The sequence below is a fragment of the Cupressus sempervirens genome, chromosome 7, assembly GCF_028749045.1.
Source record: "Cupressus sempervirens isolate cs-2001-9-10 chromosome 7, ASM2874904v1, whole genome shotgun sequence".
NCBI classification, from domain to species: domain Eukaryota; kingdom Viridiplantae; phylum Streptophyta; class Pinopsida; order Cupressales; family Cupressaceae; genus Cupressus; species Cupressus sempervirens.
In genome coordinates, this window is record NC_143124.1 from 46,691,409 (window position 1) to 46,709,884 (window position 18,476).

The window sequence follows — 18,476 nt, forward strand, 5'->3', positions numbered from 1 at the left end:
ATGGTGATTTTTTTTTTCTTAGCACTTTCTCTTGTGGAAACTTAGGCAACATCAAATTCTAAATCTTGTACACTACAACAAAATTCCAATCAAGACCACAATGGCCTCAACAATGTTAATCGAAGCACCATAAGGCCAAAATTTAGAAAAATGTTATAAAGGAAAAATAGATCTAGTGATAAGAAAATATTTCTTAAAAATTCTAAACATTCCATTAAAATAGATAAAATTAATCATTATCTACAAAAATATGAGCTTGATGAGTAAACATTAAAATTATGATCACTATTAGAAAACAGTATCCCTAAAATAGATGGAGGTAAAATAATCTAAAAAAAGACCTTATTGTCAAACCATTTAGAGAGAGATATGTTTTCTTAGACAAAAGTGAGGAGAGATGGAGGGAGGTGCCCTAGCAAGTGAGGAGAGATGGAGGGAGGTGCCCTAGCTTGGTTGTAGTTTTACATATGTCGATGTGTGGCAACGTTTCAACTTATAGTGGGTGTTGTTTTTGTTTGGCGTTGTCTTCCTAGTTTCAATCTTTGCATGGCAGAGCTCTCTACGACATCAATTATGGATCTTTCTCACATGGAAAAGGCTCATAGTGGGTCCTCTTCAAGAATGCATGCTCAATAAGTATATACATTTTATACGAGTTTTGGCCCTAATATGAAGAAGATTAATGGGCTTCTTCCTAGAACCCAAGATCACCCAATTTTGGTCATTCCTCCCAATTTGGTCGAAGAAGATGTCTCATATTAGAGTAGGCATGCTCTAATCTATAAATTTCTTGGTATTTATATTCCTTCGTCCACTCTTGAGGCTTGGAGCTGGAGTTCTTGGTAGATTGAAGGAGATATAGACATTATGCTTGTGGCAAATAGCTATTTTATGGTTATTTTCTAGAATATTGCAGATTGCAATAGTGTTTTTGGAGGTGGCCCATATTTTTATAATCAAGTTGGATTATTTATTAAGCCATGGAATGTAGTTTTTAATTCAACTAAACAGATGCCTTCTGGAGTTCCTATTTGGGTCCATCTACCTCGCCTCCCCCTGAAGTTTTGGCGAGAAGACATTTTACATAAAATTACTAGTCTCTTGCGAAAGCTTGCAGTAGTTGCTACACAAACTCTTGATAAAAAAATTATTTCTTTTGCCTAGATTTTTGTTGAGATAGATCTCAATAATTCCCTGCTAGATTCGATGGAAATTTGTTTGGTATATTCATCATGGATTCAGATATTAGATTATGAATCTCTACCTTTTCAATGTCATTTTTTGTCATTAGTATGGCCATCTCCTGTGACATTGCCCTAAATTTCATAAGAATGTTGATTCCCTTTCTTCAGCACCTCCTCCTCTAGGTAAAGAGGACAAAGTGAAATCTCCCATGCTGGCTGAACCTTAGGGAAAAGACAAGGAAGGATTTGTACCTGTTCAAACTAAGGCTAGAGGATGTAGTCAGAAGAGGCCATTCAAGGATAAATAGACAGATGGAAGCTTTAGTAGGTTTGATGTGCTAGAGAATTTACCTTTGGAAGAAAGGGTCCGACCTGTGGTCACTTCTAATTGTGTTGGGTCGATATGGAAGGTTGTACCAACTCTTGAACTAGAACTAGGTCAAGCTATTCAGGAACAACAAGTGGCTCAGGTGACTTTAAATAATTCCATTGAGGATGAAATTTTATTGGCTGATTTAGATAGAGAAGTTTTTGTTTCATGTCAAAATAATATGGGTTCATCTCATAGATTAGTAGCTCAAGAACAACCCCTTAAGAAAAGTCCCACTAATAGCACCTCAAAAGGGTGGAAGATAGACCTTCAAAAAAAAAAGACTAGAGATCTATTGGCGGAATTTGGGTTTGTTAAACCTATTGATGATCGCTTTTCTAAACCCTTCAATGATCATTCTCTCTTGGAATGTGAGGGGTTTGAATAACACTTGTTGTCAAAGAGATATTCATGATTTGATTGAAATTCATTCTCTAGATGTCTTTTGTGTTCAAGAGACTTAGATTTGTATTGAGGTTATGCATCAGCTTGCTCCATGCATTTGGTATGCTAGTCACTATCAAACTATTGGTTGGCAAGGGTATTTTGGAGGTTTGGCTCTATTCTGGGACCCTCATAAGATTTCTCGCCTTTGGTGGATTTTTAGTCATTACTCAATCTCTATGGTGGCTACTGCCTTAGACTCTGGTGAGACTATTCTTGTGACAAATTTTTATCCCCCTATTGACATTCATGGGAAGATTCATCTCTGGGATCACATTAGGTATGTGTGTTCTAGTGCTCCTTATTTTACTTGGATTTTAGGAGGTGATTTTAATTCTATTTTAAGTCTCGAGGACAAAAGAGGAGGTTTAGCTAGGCTTGGCATTGCTTCTAATCTTTTTTAAGATCAGGTGAATGTTCTTTCTATTATTGATGCTAAGCCTTCAAATAAGGTTTTCACTTGGAATAATAGACAGAGTGGTCAAGAAGCTATTTCAAAACATTTGTATAGGTTTCTTATTTCTAGTTATTGGATTATTAGTGGCCTAATTATGAGTTCTAAAATTATTGACTGGAGAGGTTCTGATCATTGGCCAATTATGTTCTCTTCTTCTCTTGTTGTACTCCCTAAGAACACATCTTTTAGATTCTAGCTTATGTGGCTTCGACACTCATCCTTTTATGATCTGGTGGCTAAGTGGTGGAGAGAGGGTGGCCCATCTTATGGCATGGCTACGTTTCTCCTTGAGATGAAACTTAAATATATCAAACATCATCTTAAGAGATGGAATACTTCTTGCTTTGGAAACCTTAAATCTAGAAAGAGGAATGTTGTAGATCATCTTGCAATGATTACTCACCAAATTAGGGACTCAAGGTTTACAAAGAATCTAAGAGTATATGGGATGTGGAAGAATGGGAACTTCGGGAAGAGATTTACAGGAAGCAAAAGGCTTGCATTGATTAGCTGCAAGAAAGGGATAGAAATATTGCTTTCTTTCACCATTCTATTCAGGATTGTTGTAATAAAGGGTATATTTATTCCCTTGTTAATACTGAAGGGCTTAAGATTTCTTCTTAGCCTGCTATGACCAAGTAAGACCTTTTCTTTTATTCTAACATTTTTACTGAGGATTCTTAACCCGCAGCTAAGGAGGAGAACTTAATTCTTTCATGCATTCCTTCTCTTATGACCAATGCTATGAATGATTCTCTTCTTCATCCAATTTGTATATTTGAACTTTAGGAGGTTGTGTTTGGGATGAATAAAGGTAAAGCTCTAGGCCTAGATGGCTTCCCTATGGAATTCTTTCAAGAATTTTGAGAAATTATTAATATGGATCTTTTGGAATTGGTTAAGAAATCCCTTCAACATAAGAAAATCCTTTTTGCATTGAACTTTACTTTACTGACTCTTATCCCTAAGAAAGAAGATGCTGACAATCTTGACTCCTTTCACCTCATTACTCTTTGTAATTTTGTGTACAAAATTATCACCAAATTGATTGTTGATAGACTCAAGATATGTTGGAAATGATTGAAATGATCATAAGAACAATTGTTGGAATAATCTATGGAACTGGTAAAGAATGTTCTTAATCATTGTTTTGTCATTGATGTCAAACTTGCTACTTGGAGGGATGGCAATTGCTTTAGTGATCCAAATACTATCAATTAGTTGATTTTCAAGGTGGAAGCAATCAATAAGATGTAACTAGAACACCTAGAGAAAGGTTGAAGTTATCATGTTGTAATGAAGTATAAGGATCAGTCAAGCCATTAATGAAACAGTGTATTGGATGACATACTAAAAGATACAAAGAATGAGCACATTGAAACATATCAAAGATCTAAGGTTTTAGCTAAGTCTTATGTAAAGCTCAAACCAAGTTCAAGTGCCAAGAAAGTTCAAGTGCCGAGCAGGTATAGGTGCTGAGTAACACAGAAGAGCCGAGCACCAGTAACTCAATGATGTCGAGTAACACAGAGGTGCCAAGCACTAGTAACTAAATAATGTCGAGTTGCTGCATTATTTAGAAAATCGAAGATTCATCAGATCAAAGCCGACAAAGTTGTTATCTAGAAATTTTTGAATTAAAAGGAGGATAAGAATGATGAGTTGATGGCACAGAACACCATGTAGAACATTTTTAAGGTACAGTTGGCAAAGAAAACAAGATATGGGGTAGATACATTGTATCCTACCTAATCCATTTTTGAAACTCTAAAATTAGAGAGGGAGAATTGAGTGGCAAAGGAAACTCAAACTTGTATATAAGAAGACATATGTTAATAGAAAACAGTGTGGAAGAGAGTGAAAAAGAAGGGATAGTGAGAGAGAGAGCCCTGGTCAAGCATTAAAGCATGAAATGTTGAGGAACTCTGTTTGGATAGACGACCATAAGGATGATTACAGTAGCAGAATGAATAGGTAAACTCAAGGAGATGAAGCTTGAAAGGTAGACAAGCAAGTCAAAACTAAAGTGATTGAAGCCAAGCATAAGGATTAAATTGAAAGAGTGATCTGAAATCTGCAAAGTATGCTGTAAGTTATGTCAGATCAAAAGACCATTATCATTACTTTCTAGCAATTGTAACAGTAAGATAAATCCTATGGACTTAGGTTGGTTTAATATCCATTAGATAAATCCTTTAACAGGGTGACATTCCAAGTGGATGTTCTAAAGACCTTTAACCAGGCCCATTCCCAACAATTTGGTGAAATCCTCTAACAATGTCACATTTAACAGTGTGTTGTAAGCCTTTAATGGGGTATGCTTTTAACAAGGCATCACTTCAGAAGAGTGAGAATCAAGTAGCATGTTACTGGTGGCTTTTCCCAAATTGGGTTTCCACGTAAATCATTGTGTTATGTGTTGAATGTTTTATCTTTGCATGTTGATTTACAGTAATTTGCTTATCTGACTATTTTAAGTTTGAACAGATGAAAAGGGTATAAAAGTATTAGAAAGGTACTAATAGGGCATTTTGGACCTTGAATAACTGATTCACCCCCCCTCTCAGTTATTCTAAAGAATTATAACAATTGGTATCAGAGCCTGACTGCTGATTTAGTTTAAAGGGACTACTACCAAAAAAGATCAAAATGCCAAAGAGAGAAGTTCCCAAGCTCAGCAAAGACAACTTTGTTGCATGGAAAAGTTTGATGAAGCTACATCTTGGATCCATAGGAGATTATGCCCAAAATTCAATTTTCACTGAACATGTAGATCCAACAGGCACTCCTACTGCCGAAGACATGAGAAACAAACAAGAACACAACCAGACAATGCTAGAGATTGCCTCTGCACTCAGCTATGCTGAATTTGATGATATTAAAGGATGTGACACTGCATTAAAAATGTGGAAAGCCCTATCAGACATCTATGGAGGAGATCAGAGTGTACAAAGAGAAAAAAGAGAAAGTCTCAGAGGAAAATTTGATGACATGGAAATGGAACAAAATGAGAATGCTTCTCAGTATGGTGCAAGAATAAAGGAAGTGGTAAGTGCAATAAGATTATTGAATGGTCAACTAGATGAAGATACTATTAATAGTAAGTTCTTAAGAACCTTACTCCCTATCTATGCTACTAGAGTATCAGCAATACAGGAGCTAAGATGTATACCAGGAAATAATCTAAGCTTTGAAGGTATAATAGGTAGACTCACTGCATTTGAGTTATCTAACTTTGACAACTACAAACCTGAAAATGTTGAATTTGCTTTTAAAGCCAAGTTATCACTAAAAGATGCTGAATAGGTGAAATCAAGGAAATGAAGAAAAATGAAGTATGTATCTAGTGACAGTAGCACTGATGAGGAAGATGTGAAACAATTGGAAGCATTGCTCGCTAGAAGATTTCACAGGAGCAAAGGAAAATTCAAAGGTAAGATGCCTATCATTTGTTTCAATTGCAATGAAGTAGGTCATATTGCTGCAAAATGTCCATAGAAGAAGGATTCCAAGGAAGGCAACAAATACAAGAACAGAAGAGATGATGACAAGAGAGATTATAAAGAAAAAGGTAAGAAGTGTTATATTGTTGAAGATAATTCTAATGACAATGATGATGAAGTTGTTTATGTAGCCATGAAGGACCAATTTGATGAAGAGGAAGCCACAGCACTGGTGACATGTATAAACAAGAATGACAGATGGATCATAGACAGTGGATGCTGACATCACATGACAAGAGACAAAAGTAAGTTTGTTAACTTTACTCAGTGTGATGGAAATAGTGTTAGATTTGGTAATGATGCTCCATGTTAAATCAGAGGAAAAGGTTCCATTAAGATCACAGACCAAATTTCATGTGACAATGCATACTATGTTGAAAGATTAAACTACAATTTACTGAGTGTCTCACAATTAGGCAATATAGGTTGCAAAGTGGAATTTGAAAACAAAACTACAAAAATCTATGACAATAATGGTAAACTAATAGGAAAAGGTGATCAAACAAAGAGTAATTTATTTTAACTTGATGATGCTTCTTGTCTATTTGCAAAATTTGACGATGAATGGCTATGGCATAGAAGATTATGTCATGTCAACTTTGACAATCTGGTCAAAATCAGTAAAATGAAGAAAGTCAGAGGTCTACCATAATTGAAGAAGCCTAATAATATCATGTGTAAACAATGTCAGCTAGGAAAGATGACAAAGTCAAGTTTCAAAAGCAAAAACTATACATCTAAAGAGATACTTGAGTTAGTTCACACTGACTTATGTGGTCCAATGGAAATACAAAGCTATAGAGGAGATAAATACATAATGTTATTTGTTGATGACTACTCTAGGATGATGACTGTTATGTTCTTAAAACAAAAATCTGATGCTTTTCAAATGTTTAAGTGGTATGTGGCCAGAGTTGAAAAGGAAACTGGAAAAAGCTAGAAATGTCTAAGATCAGATAGAGGTGGTGAATTTACATCAAATGAATTTGAGATATTCTGTAATGACAATGCAATCAAAAGACAGACATCAACTCCTAGAACTCCCCCACAGAATGGAATTGCTGAAAGAAGAAACAGATCTATAATTGATTGTGCCAGAACATTAATGATGGAAAAGAATGTTGCTCTAAAATACTGGAGAGAAGTTGTAAGTACATTGAACCGAGTACAAGTCAAGAAAGGTACAAATACAACACCCTTTGAATTATGGTATGGTTACTCACCAAATGTAAAACATTTCAAAGTATTTGGATGCAAATGTTTTATCTTTAAAGATGTTAGAAATGGAAAATTTGATGCAAAAAGTGATGAAGGTATATTTCTTGGTTACTCCACAAGAAGTAAGGCATATAAGTGTTTGAATGTTAACACTAACAAAATTGTGGAAAGTACAAATATAAATTTTGATGAGCACATAGAAGTCCAAGCTAAAGAACCAAAGAAAATGGAAGAATACAAAACCTTTGTATATTCTTATGAAGGAATAACTGCTAATGAGGATGATGTCAATCAAATTGAAAGTCAACAACAAGTGTCAGTTTCAGCTGATTCACAACCAGTGAATGACGAGCTGCATTCAGAAGCCGAGTTACAGAATGAAGAAAATACACAATCTGATTCAGAAGATAGCATACATGATGAAGAACAACCTAATAATGAAGAATATAGTGATCTTGAATCCGAAAGATCAAACAGGGAAACAAGGACAGAGCCAAGATTATCCAAATATGTAAAAAGACATCACCTTGCTGAACAAATAATTGGTGACAAAGATGCAAGACCAATGAAAAGGAACAGACTAAGACATGAATCATGCCTGATAAGAAAATCTGAACCCAAGATAGTATACAGTGCATTACAAGATGGCGATTGGTATAAAGCTATGGAAGAAGAAATTGATCAAATAAGAAAAAATAAAACCTGGAGTTTGGTTCCCAGACCAACTGACAAGAATGTGATTGGCACCAAATGGGTATTCAGAAACAAACTAGATGAGAATGGTGAGATTACCAGAAATAAAGTCAGATTAGTATGCAAGGGTTATGCTCAAGAAGAAGGAATAGATTATGGAGAAACATTCGCTCCTGTTGCTAGAATGGAAGGAGTAAGAACTTTACTTGCATATGCTGCCTACAAAGATTTCAAAGTCTATCAGATGGATGTAAAATCTGCCTTCTTAAATGGTATACTAGAAGAAGAAGTCTACATTTAACAACCAGAAGGATTTGTTGATGAAAACAATAGGGATATGATGTGTAAGTTACATAAAACACTCTATGGTTTGAAACAAGCACCTAGAGCATGGTATGAGAGACTTCACAAGTATCTAGTGCAAATTGGATTTGAAAGAACTGATGATAATAGCAACATGTACATCAAAGCAGAAGAAGGTAAAGACATTATTGTATCTGAAATTTTTGTGGATGACATAGTATTTGGTGGTAAGGAAGTACTTTGCAAAGACTTTGCTGACAAAATGAAACATGAATTTGAAATGTCTATGTTTGGTGAAATCAAATGTTTTGTTGGATTGCAAGTTCATCAACTCAAACATGGAATTTTTATTACACAATCAAAATACATCAAAGAAATTCTTAAAATATTTGGATTGGAGGAATCCAAACCAGTCAGCACACCAATGGCCACAGGAAATAAGCTATCCAAAAATGATGAGTCAGCTGAAGTCAATCAAATAATGTACAGATCCATGATTGAAAAACTACAATATGTTGTACATAGTAGACCAGACATAGCATTAGCAGTCGGAATAGTGGCTAGGTTCTCTGCCAATCCTAAAGAAAATCATCTAATAGTAGTAAAAAGAATAATGAGATATCTCAAAGGGACTGATGATTTTGGTCTATACTACAAAAAGAATGGAAAATTTGAACTCAACGCATATACAGATGCAGACTGGAGAGGAAACATTGATGACAGAAAAAGCACAAGTGGAGGTGCATTATTTTTAGGCAAAGGGCTGGTTACCTAGACTAGCAAGAAACAAACATGTATATTCCAGTCCACTGCAAAATCAGAATATGTGGTAGCTGCTGTCAATTGTACAAACATTGTATGGCTCACACATCTATTGAATGGAATGAAAGAAGAAGTAAAAAAATCGGTGATATTATATTGTGATAATACAAGTGCTATAAACATATCCAAAAATTTAGTGATGCATGCAAAAACCAAGCACATTGCAATCAAGTATCATTATGTTAGAGAATTGGTAGAAGACAAACAAGTGAAGTTGGAATACATTCACACAAAGGAAAAAACTATAGATATCTTCACCAAACCATTGCCCAAGGATGCCTATGAATATCTTAGAGGCAAGCTGGGGGTTATGCCCCTAACTCAAGCAGTTTAAGGCAACAAGGAAGCTGCCTTGCATCAACAGGAATAAATCATTGAAATATTAACAGGTTGATGCAAAAGATGACAGTAGGAACAGAAACTCCAAATCAGTCACAAGCATGGTGATAGAGGGAGAAAGACAACAAGATGCCAAATCTTATATTTTGCATAATAAAGATGCTACATCTTTGGCATTTATGTCAAAGAGGGAGAAATATGCATAAAATTGATCAATGCAAAGTAAGAGGGAGATATATATGAAAGAGGTAGATATATGTGATCATAAGTGAAAATGCAACAAATCAATACAATCTTGGTGGTAACTGAATTGATTACTTGATTAATTTGGTTTGCCATCAATGCCAAAGAGGGAGATTGTTGGAAATGATTGAAATGATCATAAGAACAATTGTTGGAATAATATATGGAACTGGTAAAGAATGTCCTCAATCATTTTTTTGTCATTGATGTCAAACTTGCTACTTGCAGAGATGACAATTGCTTTAGTGATCCAAATACTATTAATTAGTTGATTGTCAAGGTTGAAGCAATCAATAAGATGTAACTAGAACACCTAGAGAAAGGTTGAAGTTATCATGTTGTAATGAAGTATAAGGATCAATCAAGCCATTAATGAAATAGTGTATTGGATGACATACTAAAAGATACAAAGAATGAGCACACTGAAACATATCAAAGATCTAAGGTTTTAGCTAAGTCTTGTGTAAAGCTCAAACCAAGTTCAAGTGCCAAGAGAGTTCAAGTGCCGAGTAGGTATAGGTGCCGAGTAACACAGAGGAGCTGAACACCAATAACTCAATGATGTCGAGTAACACAGAGGTGCTGAGCACTAGTAACTAAATAATGCCGAGTTGTTGCATTATTTAAAAAATCAAAGATTCGTCAGATCAAAGCCGACAAAGTTTTTATCTAGAAATCTATGAATTAAAAGAAGGATAAGAATGATGAGTTGATGGCAAAAAACACCATGTAGAACATTTTTAAGGTACAATTGGCAAAGAAAATAAGATATGGGGTAGATACATTGTATCCTACCTAATCCATTTTTGAAACTCTAAAATTAGAGAGGGAGAATTGAGCGGCAAAGGAAACTCAGACTTGTATATAAGAAGACATATGTTAATAGAAAACAGTGTGGAAGAGAGTGAAAAAGAAGGGATAGTGAGAGAGAGAGCCCTGGTCAAGCATTAAAGCATGAAATGCTAAGGAACTCTATTTGGATAGACGACCACAAGGATGATTACATTAGCAGAATGAATAGGTAAACTCAAGGAGACAAAGCTTGAAAGAGAGACAAGCAAGTTAGAACTAAAGTGATTGAAGCCAAGCATAAGGACTAAACTGAAAGAGTGATCTAAAATCTGCAAAGTATGTTGTAAGTTATGTCAGATCAAAAGACCATTATCATTACTTTCTAGCAATTGTAACAGTAAGATAAATCCTATGGACTCAGGTTGGTTTAATAGGCATTAGATAAATCCTTTGACAGGGTGACATTCCAAGTGGATGTTCTAAAGACCTTTAACCAGGCCCATTCCTAACAATTTGGTGAAATCATCTAACAAGGTCACATTTAACAGTGTGTTGTAAGCCTTTAACAGGGTAGGCTTTTAATAGGGCATCACTTCAGAAGAGTGAGAATCAAGTAGCATGTTACTGGTGATTTTTCCCAAATTGGGTTTCCACGTAAATCATTGTGTTATGTGTTGAATGTTTTTGATTTACAGTAATTTGCTTATCTGACTATTTTAAGTTTGAACAGATGAAAAGGGTATAAAAGTATTAGAAAGGTACTAATAGGGCATTTTGGACCTTGAATAACTGATTCACCCCCCCTCTCAATTATTCTAAAGAATTCTAACAAAATATGCCTTCTAGTTGTGATTTTAGAGGAACAAGGCAATTTTATGACCGGTAAGAAAATTCTTGATGGAATTGTTATTTCTTTTGAATTTATTCACTCTATGCATATATAAAACAAGTGAGCTATGTTCATTAAGTTGGATATGGCTAAGACTTATGATAGAGTCAAATGGAGTTATCTCCAAAAGATTCTTTTGCCCTTTAATTTTTTCCAATAGTGGGTGAATTGGATAATGAGTTGTGTTACTTTAGCTTCTTTTTTTGTTCTAGTGAATGGTGTTCCTTTAGAGCCATTTTCTTCCTCTAGAGGACTTTGTCAAGGGGATCCTATTTCTCCTTATCTCTTTATCATTCTAGCTGAGGGTTTGGGCCACTTTCTTAAGCTTCATGTTCACCAGGGTTTGATTCATTGGTGAAAATGGGGTGCTGGCTTGCCTCCTATTTCACATCTTTAGTTTGTGGATGATACTTCATTTATGGGATAGGCCTGTCTTCATGAAGCTAATTCTTTTAGGTATGCTTTGGATGTGTATCTTGCAGCTTCAGGATAGAAAGTTAATGAGAACAAATCCTCCATTTTTTTCTTCAATACTCCCTAGGCTATTTAGAGGCATATTGCTACTATTTTGAGGTTTCAGATTAGGTCTCTTTCCTTTGTTTATTTAGATATTCCTCTTACTATTAGTAGACATCCTAGATCTTCCTGGCAAGTTTCACTTGATAAACTATGGAAAAAGGTTAATCATTGGACTCATCGATGGCTATTAACTATTGCTCGCCTAACTCTATCAAAATTAGTTATTCAAGCCCTTCCTATTTATAGGTGTTTTGTTCAAGCTATTCCAATGTATTTTGTTCAATAATTTGATGCTTTGTCCCATCAATTCCTTTGGATTTGGAACCTTTCAACTTTAAAATGGAGTCTAGTTAAATGGGAAATAGTGTGTAGACCTTGGAAGGAGGGTGTTCTTGCCTTACAATCAACTATTTTAAATAGACAAGTTCTCATTGCAAAACTTTATTGGTGTTGGTGTACTAACCAACATCAACTTTGGGCTCATATTCTCACCCATAAGTATTTTCCAAATATTGATGTGGTTGAAGTTCACTGCTTTCCTTTGGAAGGGAGAGGATCCATGATTTGGAATACTCTAAAATTTGAAGCTCGGTTGGTCAAGTATGATCTCTTTTGGATTTGTCATTCTAGATCCCAGTCTTTATTTTGGCTTGACTCTTGGGATTGGCACCCTCCTATTCTTACCACTCATCCTCAGCTACATGCCCTCTTACTATTGGTTGGGACATAGTTAATTTTTATAAGATACAGTATGTTAAAGGTTTGGCATCTTCCTCTCATTGGAAACTCCCATCTAGGTGGCCTCTAGGAAGATTTGAGGAGGATAGGAAGTAGTTGTTTCAGATATTGCAGTCTTGTGAGTGTACTACTTTGGTTAGCAATGATGTTCATGCTTGGGACAAAAAAGATTTTTATGGAAAAATTTTAGTGTCTATAGAATATGTTAAGCTTCTTCGACAGACATTGGGGGACATTTAGATGCCTTAGTGGAAGCAAGTCTGGTACAAGTTTTCTTGGCCCAAATGTAATTTTTTAATGTGGTTATTGGTCCATAGCTGATGTCTTACATGGGATAATTTATGCAAGCGTGGCTTCCAAGGACCCTCCATTTGTGTTCTATGCCAGAATAGTGAAGAAAATATCTCTCATCTCTTTTTCCACTTCTCTTTTGGTAGACATATTTGACACTCTTTGTGGAATGTGTGGAACCAATCCTATTGGCATGTTTCCTCTGGCAGAATTCTTTTCTCACTCTACTATCAAGACTTCCTATCTTCAACTTGCTTGGACTCTTGGATCCTCCTTTATTATTTGGCATATCTAGTTGGAACAGAATGGTCGTATCTTTAAGGATGAGTTTTTAGAATATTTTCACTTATGGTTAAAAATTCTCCATTCTTTGTAGGAAACTATTTCTGCAAAATGTTACACTTCTGAGGCCATGGAGCTAGGGGAGGATATTTTTAAAACTCATCTAAATATACCCTGCTCACATGGAAATCTGCTAAGAAAGATGTATAGAAATCCCTTGCAAAAGATAAATCGGGTGGGGAAGTGGAGTGCCCCCCTATAGAGTATTCTTAAAATCAACACGAATGGGTCTTCCAAGGAAAATTTAGGCCCTGCTAGCATTGGTGGTGTTGGTAGAGATAGTAAGGGGGATATCCAATTTGTATTTTCTATTTATAAAGGTCTTCAGATAACAACCTGATGGAGGCCATAGATATTTTGTATACTGTGAAGAATGCTTGTGACCCTGGTTGGAGAAGGCTTATCTATAAATCTGATTCACAAGTGGTGATATGTCTATTGAATCAACAAAATTCTAAAGTTTTTAGTTGGAAGTTAGCTTTGATTGCGGACCAAATTCATAATTTGTCCACTTCTTTAGAGTCTATTAGTTTCACTCATATTCCTAGGGAATGGAATAGTGTTGCTGATTGTTTGGCAAAGTGGGCTTCTAACCATATATGTAATTAGAACATTGTTGATAAGAATCAACTTTTGATGGGCTTGTCTCATCACCTTGATCACTTGGATGATCTTGACAGGGCTATCTGATGCCCTTTCTCTCTTTGTATTTGTTTCTCTTTTATTGAATAAATTTCCATCCCTCTTTTATTTGAAAACCATTTAGAGAAAGAAGGTGCTGAAACAAAGAGGGGATATGAGGATAAGCCCAAGTGCTTATTCTTTGTAATTCAAATACATAAATGCAAATGATACCTGACTCCAAATGCAAGAACTAACACCTAATCATTTTATCTTAAAAATAAACAAACTTAAAATGTGTTAAGACTTTCTGCAACCAATGTGAGAGTGTAAGTTGTTGCAGCAACACTCATACATATCACCTCTTGAACCCTATAAAAAATTCAAAGCATAGAAATTAAAATTTCAAATAACTCATTTTTGTGGTAAGCTGAATATTGAACAAAATAAATAGTACATGACACTCAAGAAGGTTTTCTAAAATTAAATTTAGGTGTTTATTTTTTAACAAAACCATTAGTAATTATACTTTAATGAAATGTTTTAATACACAAAAAAGATATTATAATTACACCCTTAATTATCCACAACCATTTATATATAAAATCAAAACTTATATATGTATATATAATAAAATCAACTATATTATATATAATATACATTTAAATTTAAAATCCACTATAAATTTGCTATCAAAATGAGATTTAGTTATATTTAGCAAGCAAAATGTCTTAGCATAGCAAAGAGAGATTGTTTAGTAGTTAGTTTAAAAATGTTAATATAAAATGCAATTCATTGCATTATAATTTGAAATTCTTGGAAAATAAGTGTGATAAGAGTTTCTATCTCACTGTCTAAAATAGTTTGACAAAATAGGATGTGAAGTCATTTTTCGGAAAATATATCCACATTGATATGTGTCCAAGAGGGCTTTATCAAGTTTACTCTCTTCAGATGAAATTGGCAAGTGTGGATGTCAAAAACAATTTAAACTAATAAAATTCTGAAAAAATAAAAATACAAAATACTCATTTGTTTCTATAATAAGTTTCCATACCTGCTTCTGAAATAATAATTTAAATTCTAATAATTTATTTTCCCTATCATGCCCAACCAAGAGGCGGATCAGTAATGCAAGAATTAAAAAATAAATAATGCTATAATTGCAGCAAATAATTTCAAATGTATCTTTAGTTTACCCTATGTGAAACAAAACATTTGTATCAAAATATTTGTATTAGGATAAGTAATGCTGCAAGATATCTCCAATAAAATAATGGAAAGTATATAAATCATTTGTGCTAAATTATATTAAAGTGCAGCGTACGGGAACGAACAAACAAAAACTCTAAATTAGTAATAATATTTTTTAAGCTTGGGAAGGATAAGATAGTTTAAAGAAAAATTAGTAATAATAGTAATTACGGGGAAGATTGTTGTGGTGGTGCAACTCTTATCCTACAGGCTTTGAGAAAGATGAATCATAACTTTGTGTGATTTATTCAATATGCAAAATGGTATTCTCATATTAATGACACATGTATCAATCTTAGGATGCCACAGATAAACCACAATAGACACATGCCTGCAAATTGGTACAAATTCTAGTTTTTTTTTTTTCTCATTTTTATGAGAGAAAATAGACAGACTACAAGGAAAAAAGGTGACAACCAATGAAAGGATAGCTAAGTCTCATTGAAATTTGTACAGTTATCGAAGCAACCACTAATAGTGAATAGCCAGTTGAAAATTATAGTCCCCGCCTTTAAAGGCAGGGACTAATAATGTAATAATATTTTCTAAATTTCCTGTTTTATTCTGTACTCCTCTAACAAACATAAAATATTCAAAATTCATTCAATTATATCAATATTGTCTTTGAATTCACATATAGAGAAAGTTGGATAAAATATTTTATATGTGAAATGACAGAGACATCTGATTTTCTTCTTTTAGAGCAATGTGAGAGTGGCAGTGTCATTAATTTCTAACTCTCTACATCTCAATCAAATAATGTAATAATAATATTTTCTAAATTTCTTGTTTTGTTCTTCTTATAACTAAAATAAAATATTCAGAATTTATTCAATAATATCGATATTGCCTTTGAATTTGCATGAAAAAGTTGGATAAAATATTTTATTTGTGAAATGACAGACATCTGATTTTCTTCTTTTAAAGAAAGCATAAGAGTGGCAGTGCCCTTAATTTCCAATTCTTTCCCTATTTACTAAAAAATCAAAATGAAATGTTCGAGAAAAAAATGTTGAAGGAGTATACAAATTGATTTTAAAGTGGGATTTTGGAACTTGGCCAATCAATGCACACCAAAGCATACCGACAAATATGTAATCATTGATCCACTATGATATTTATTGAACATTTTAAAATACATTAGCTTTTTCTTAATTTAAACAAACATGAGAGTGACAGTGCCCTTAATTTTCAACTCTTTTCCTATTTACTAAAAAAATCAAAATGAAATGTTTGAAAAAAAAGGTTAAAGAAGTATACAAATTGATTTCAAAGTAGGTTTTCGAACTTGGCCACTCAATACATGCCAAGGCCAAAGCATACGGACAAATATTTAATCATTGATCCACTATGAGGTTTATTGAACATTTCTAAATACCTTATTGAACCATACAGTTATGGAGTTTGATTTAAAACATGTATTAGGAAAAAGCTTATATAAGCAGTTTATTATATTTCTATTATAACTAGGTAGTTAAGAGAATGAGTTTGAAGAAAAACAAATTCTGCAATTTGTTGGCTATAAAGCCAGCTCTTTAAAAGCTTTCATACAAGGGAAATTTTTGTTGGTGTAAATAAGTATTCACTTTTTACACTATACTTAAATTTACTTAGATTAATGAATTATATTATTATTTTATTATTTAGGATAAGACGTGTGCTTAGTTGTCATGCTTATCCTATCTTATCTCATACTTATCTTATCTCCTAGCACCTTCTAAAGATATTGTAGATGCATCTTAGAGAACACACTTCTAGTATTTATGCACCGAACATCAAATGACAATACATCAATTTTAGATATTGTTATTCTGATCATACTTTGTTTATCTACTATTGAATATTGTTATTGTGATCATCTCTTGTTATTCTGATAATCTCTGGAACATGTCTACTACAGAGGTTGCAGCTGGTCTCTACGAAAGGTTTTGTTTTCCTGAATTTTCCTCCATTCCCTAATATTTTTTGAAATGAAATTCTTCTTTTTTAAGAACTTCGTCGTTTATGAAGTACATGTTATGCTGATTTTACACAGGAAAACAACTCATTTTGCCAGTGAATGCCAAATTTTCTTTCCAGCATGAACACATAAAAAACAGAGACTCGCTACACTAATATATTTTTTTTCTAGTTTTTAAAACATATTTTAAGCAAACTTATATCTGTTAAATGCAGACTGCAAGGCAAGGTCGCAATAGTCACGGGCGGATCAAGGGGTATCGGAGAGGCCACTGCTCGATTATTCGCAAATCATGGAGCCAAAGTCATAATTGCAGATATTTCTGACGATGCTGGCATGAAAGTTGCTGAATCACTTTCTCCCTGGGCGACATATGTCCACTGTGACGTGAGGAAGGAGGAAGATGTAAGAGCAGCAGTTGATTGGGCAGTGCAAAAGTACGGTAACTTGGATATAATGTTCAATAATGCCGGAACAGCTGACGTCCGAAAAATGAGTGTGCCAGAATATGATATGCAGGAGTTCGAGCGAGTGATGAATATCAACGTAAAAGGAGTAATGCACGGGATTAAGCACGCAGCCCGCGTAATGATCCCCAACAGAAAGGGCAGCATAATTTCTACGGCAAGTATTGCAGGAATAGCTGGAGGGTTTACTCCTTACTCCTACACTGCCTCCAAACATGCCGTTGTTGGGCTGACTAAGAACGGTGCAGCAGAGTTGGGGAAAAGCGGTATACGAGTGAATTGTATATCTCCGGCTGCAATTGTTACGGATCTGGTAATGGATTTCATGGGAGTGGCCAGGTCCGCAGAGGGAAAGGCCAAGGTAGAGGCAGCGATTGAGGAACAAGCCCCATTAAAGGAAGCCATTCTTAAAGCAGAGGATATTGCGAAGGCTGCTCTCTATCTCGCCAGCGAGGATTCCAAATATGTTAGTGGTCACAATTTGGTTGTGGACGGGGGAGTAACAGTTGTACTGGATGAAACTACAGTCTTTGGAAAGTACTGACAGGGAGCCAGTTAGAAAATTTGTAAGGCTATGTGATTGTATCTTGGTCTGCAGTGGGTATAATCTACAATAAAAATTAATACTTAAATGATATAAAGATTGAGGTCTTTAAATATTGTATTATCTTTTTTGAGTAGTTAATGTGTAACAAGTAAGATATTCTCCACAATAGTGACATCTGCACCAAGTATTGTAGTCCCAACCAAATAATGCTTTGATAACCTGTTCTGTTAGATTGAATGATTTTGATCTACATTCAGATGCCTTGTGACTTTGTTCTTTGCATTTGTGACATTTGCCCTCAAACTTTGGCTTTTCCTTGCATTCATTTGCTTTGTGACCATGTTGATTGCAATTGTCGCATTTATCATTGAATTTTTTTTACCATTGCTCCAACATCTGTTGGATGTATGACCTAACTTTCCACAGTGATTGCAGGTAGGTTTTTGATTCTTTTGGGTACCCTGTTTGGAAGATTCACCT

At 34.5% G+C, this 18,476-nt stretch overlaps 1 protein-coding gene across 1 annotated transcript; it reads left to right on the forward strand.

Annotated features, from left to right (window-relative positions):
• Nucleotides 1–16,803: 16,803 nt before the first annotated feature.
• Nucleotides 16,804–18,106, forward strand: LOC149545389 (borneol dehydrogenase, mitochondrial-like). The gene is made up of 2 exons (XM_089790639.1): nucleotides 16,804–16,947; nucleotides 17,198–18,106. The coding sequence occupies exons 1-2, from the start codon at nucleotides 16,910–16,912 to the stop codon at nucleotides 17,991–17,993; spliced, it is 834 nt and encodes a 277-aa protein (XP_089646765.1). The 5' UTR covers nucleotides 16,804–16,909; the 3' UTR covers nucleotides 17,994–18,106.
• The last annotated feature ends 370 nt before the right edge of the window (nucleotides 18,107–18,476 follow it).

What these genes read in the sequence shown, in the direction of transcription:
- LOC149545389 (XM_089790639.1), top strand. Translation starts at nt 16,910, where the DNA reads ATGTCTACTACAGAGGTTGCAGCTGGTCTCTACGAAAG. An exon ending in GCAGCTGGTCTCTACGAAAG is followed by an intron (nt 16,948 to 17,197) that starts GTTTTGTTTTCC and finishes TGTTAAATGCAG; the next exon opens with ACTGCAAGGCAAGGTCGCAA.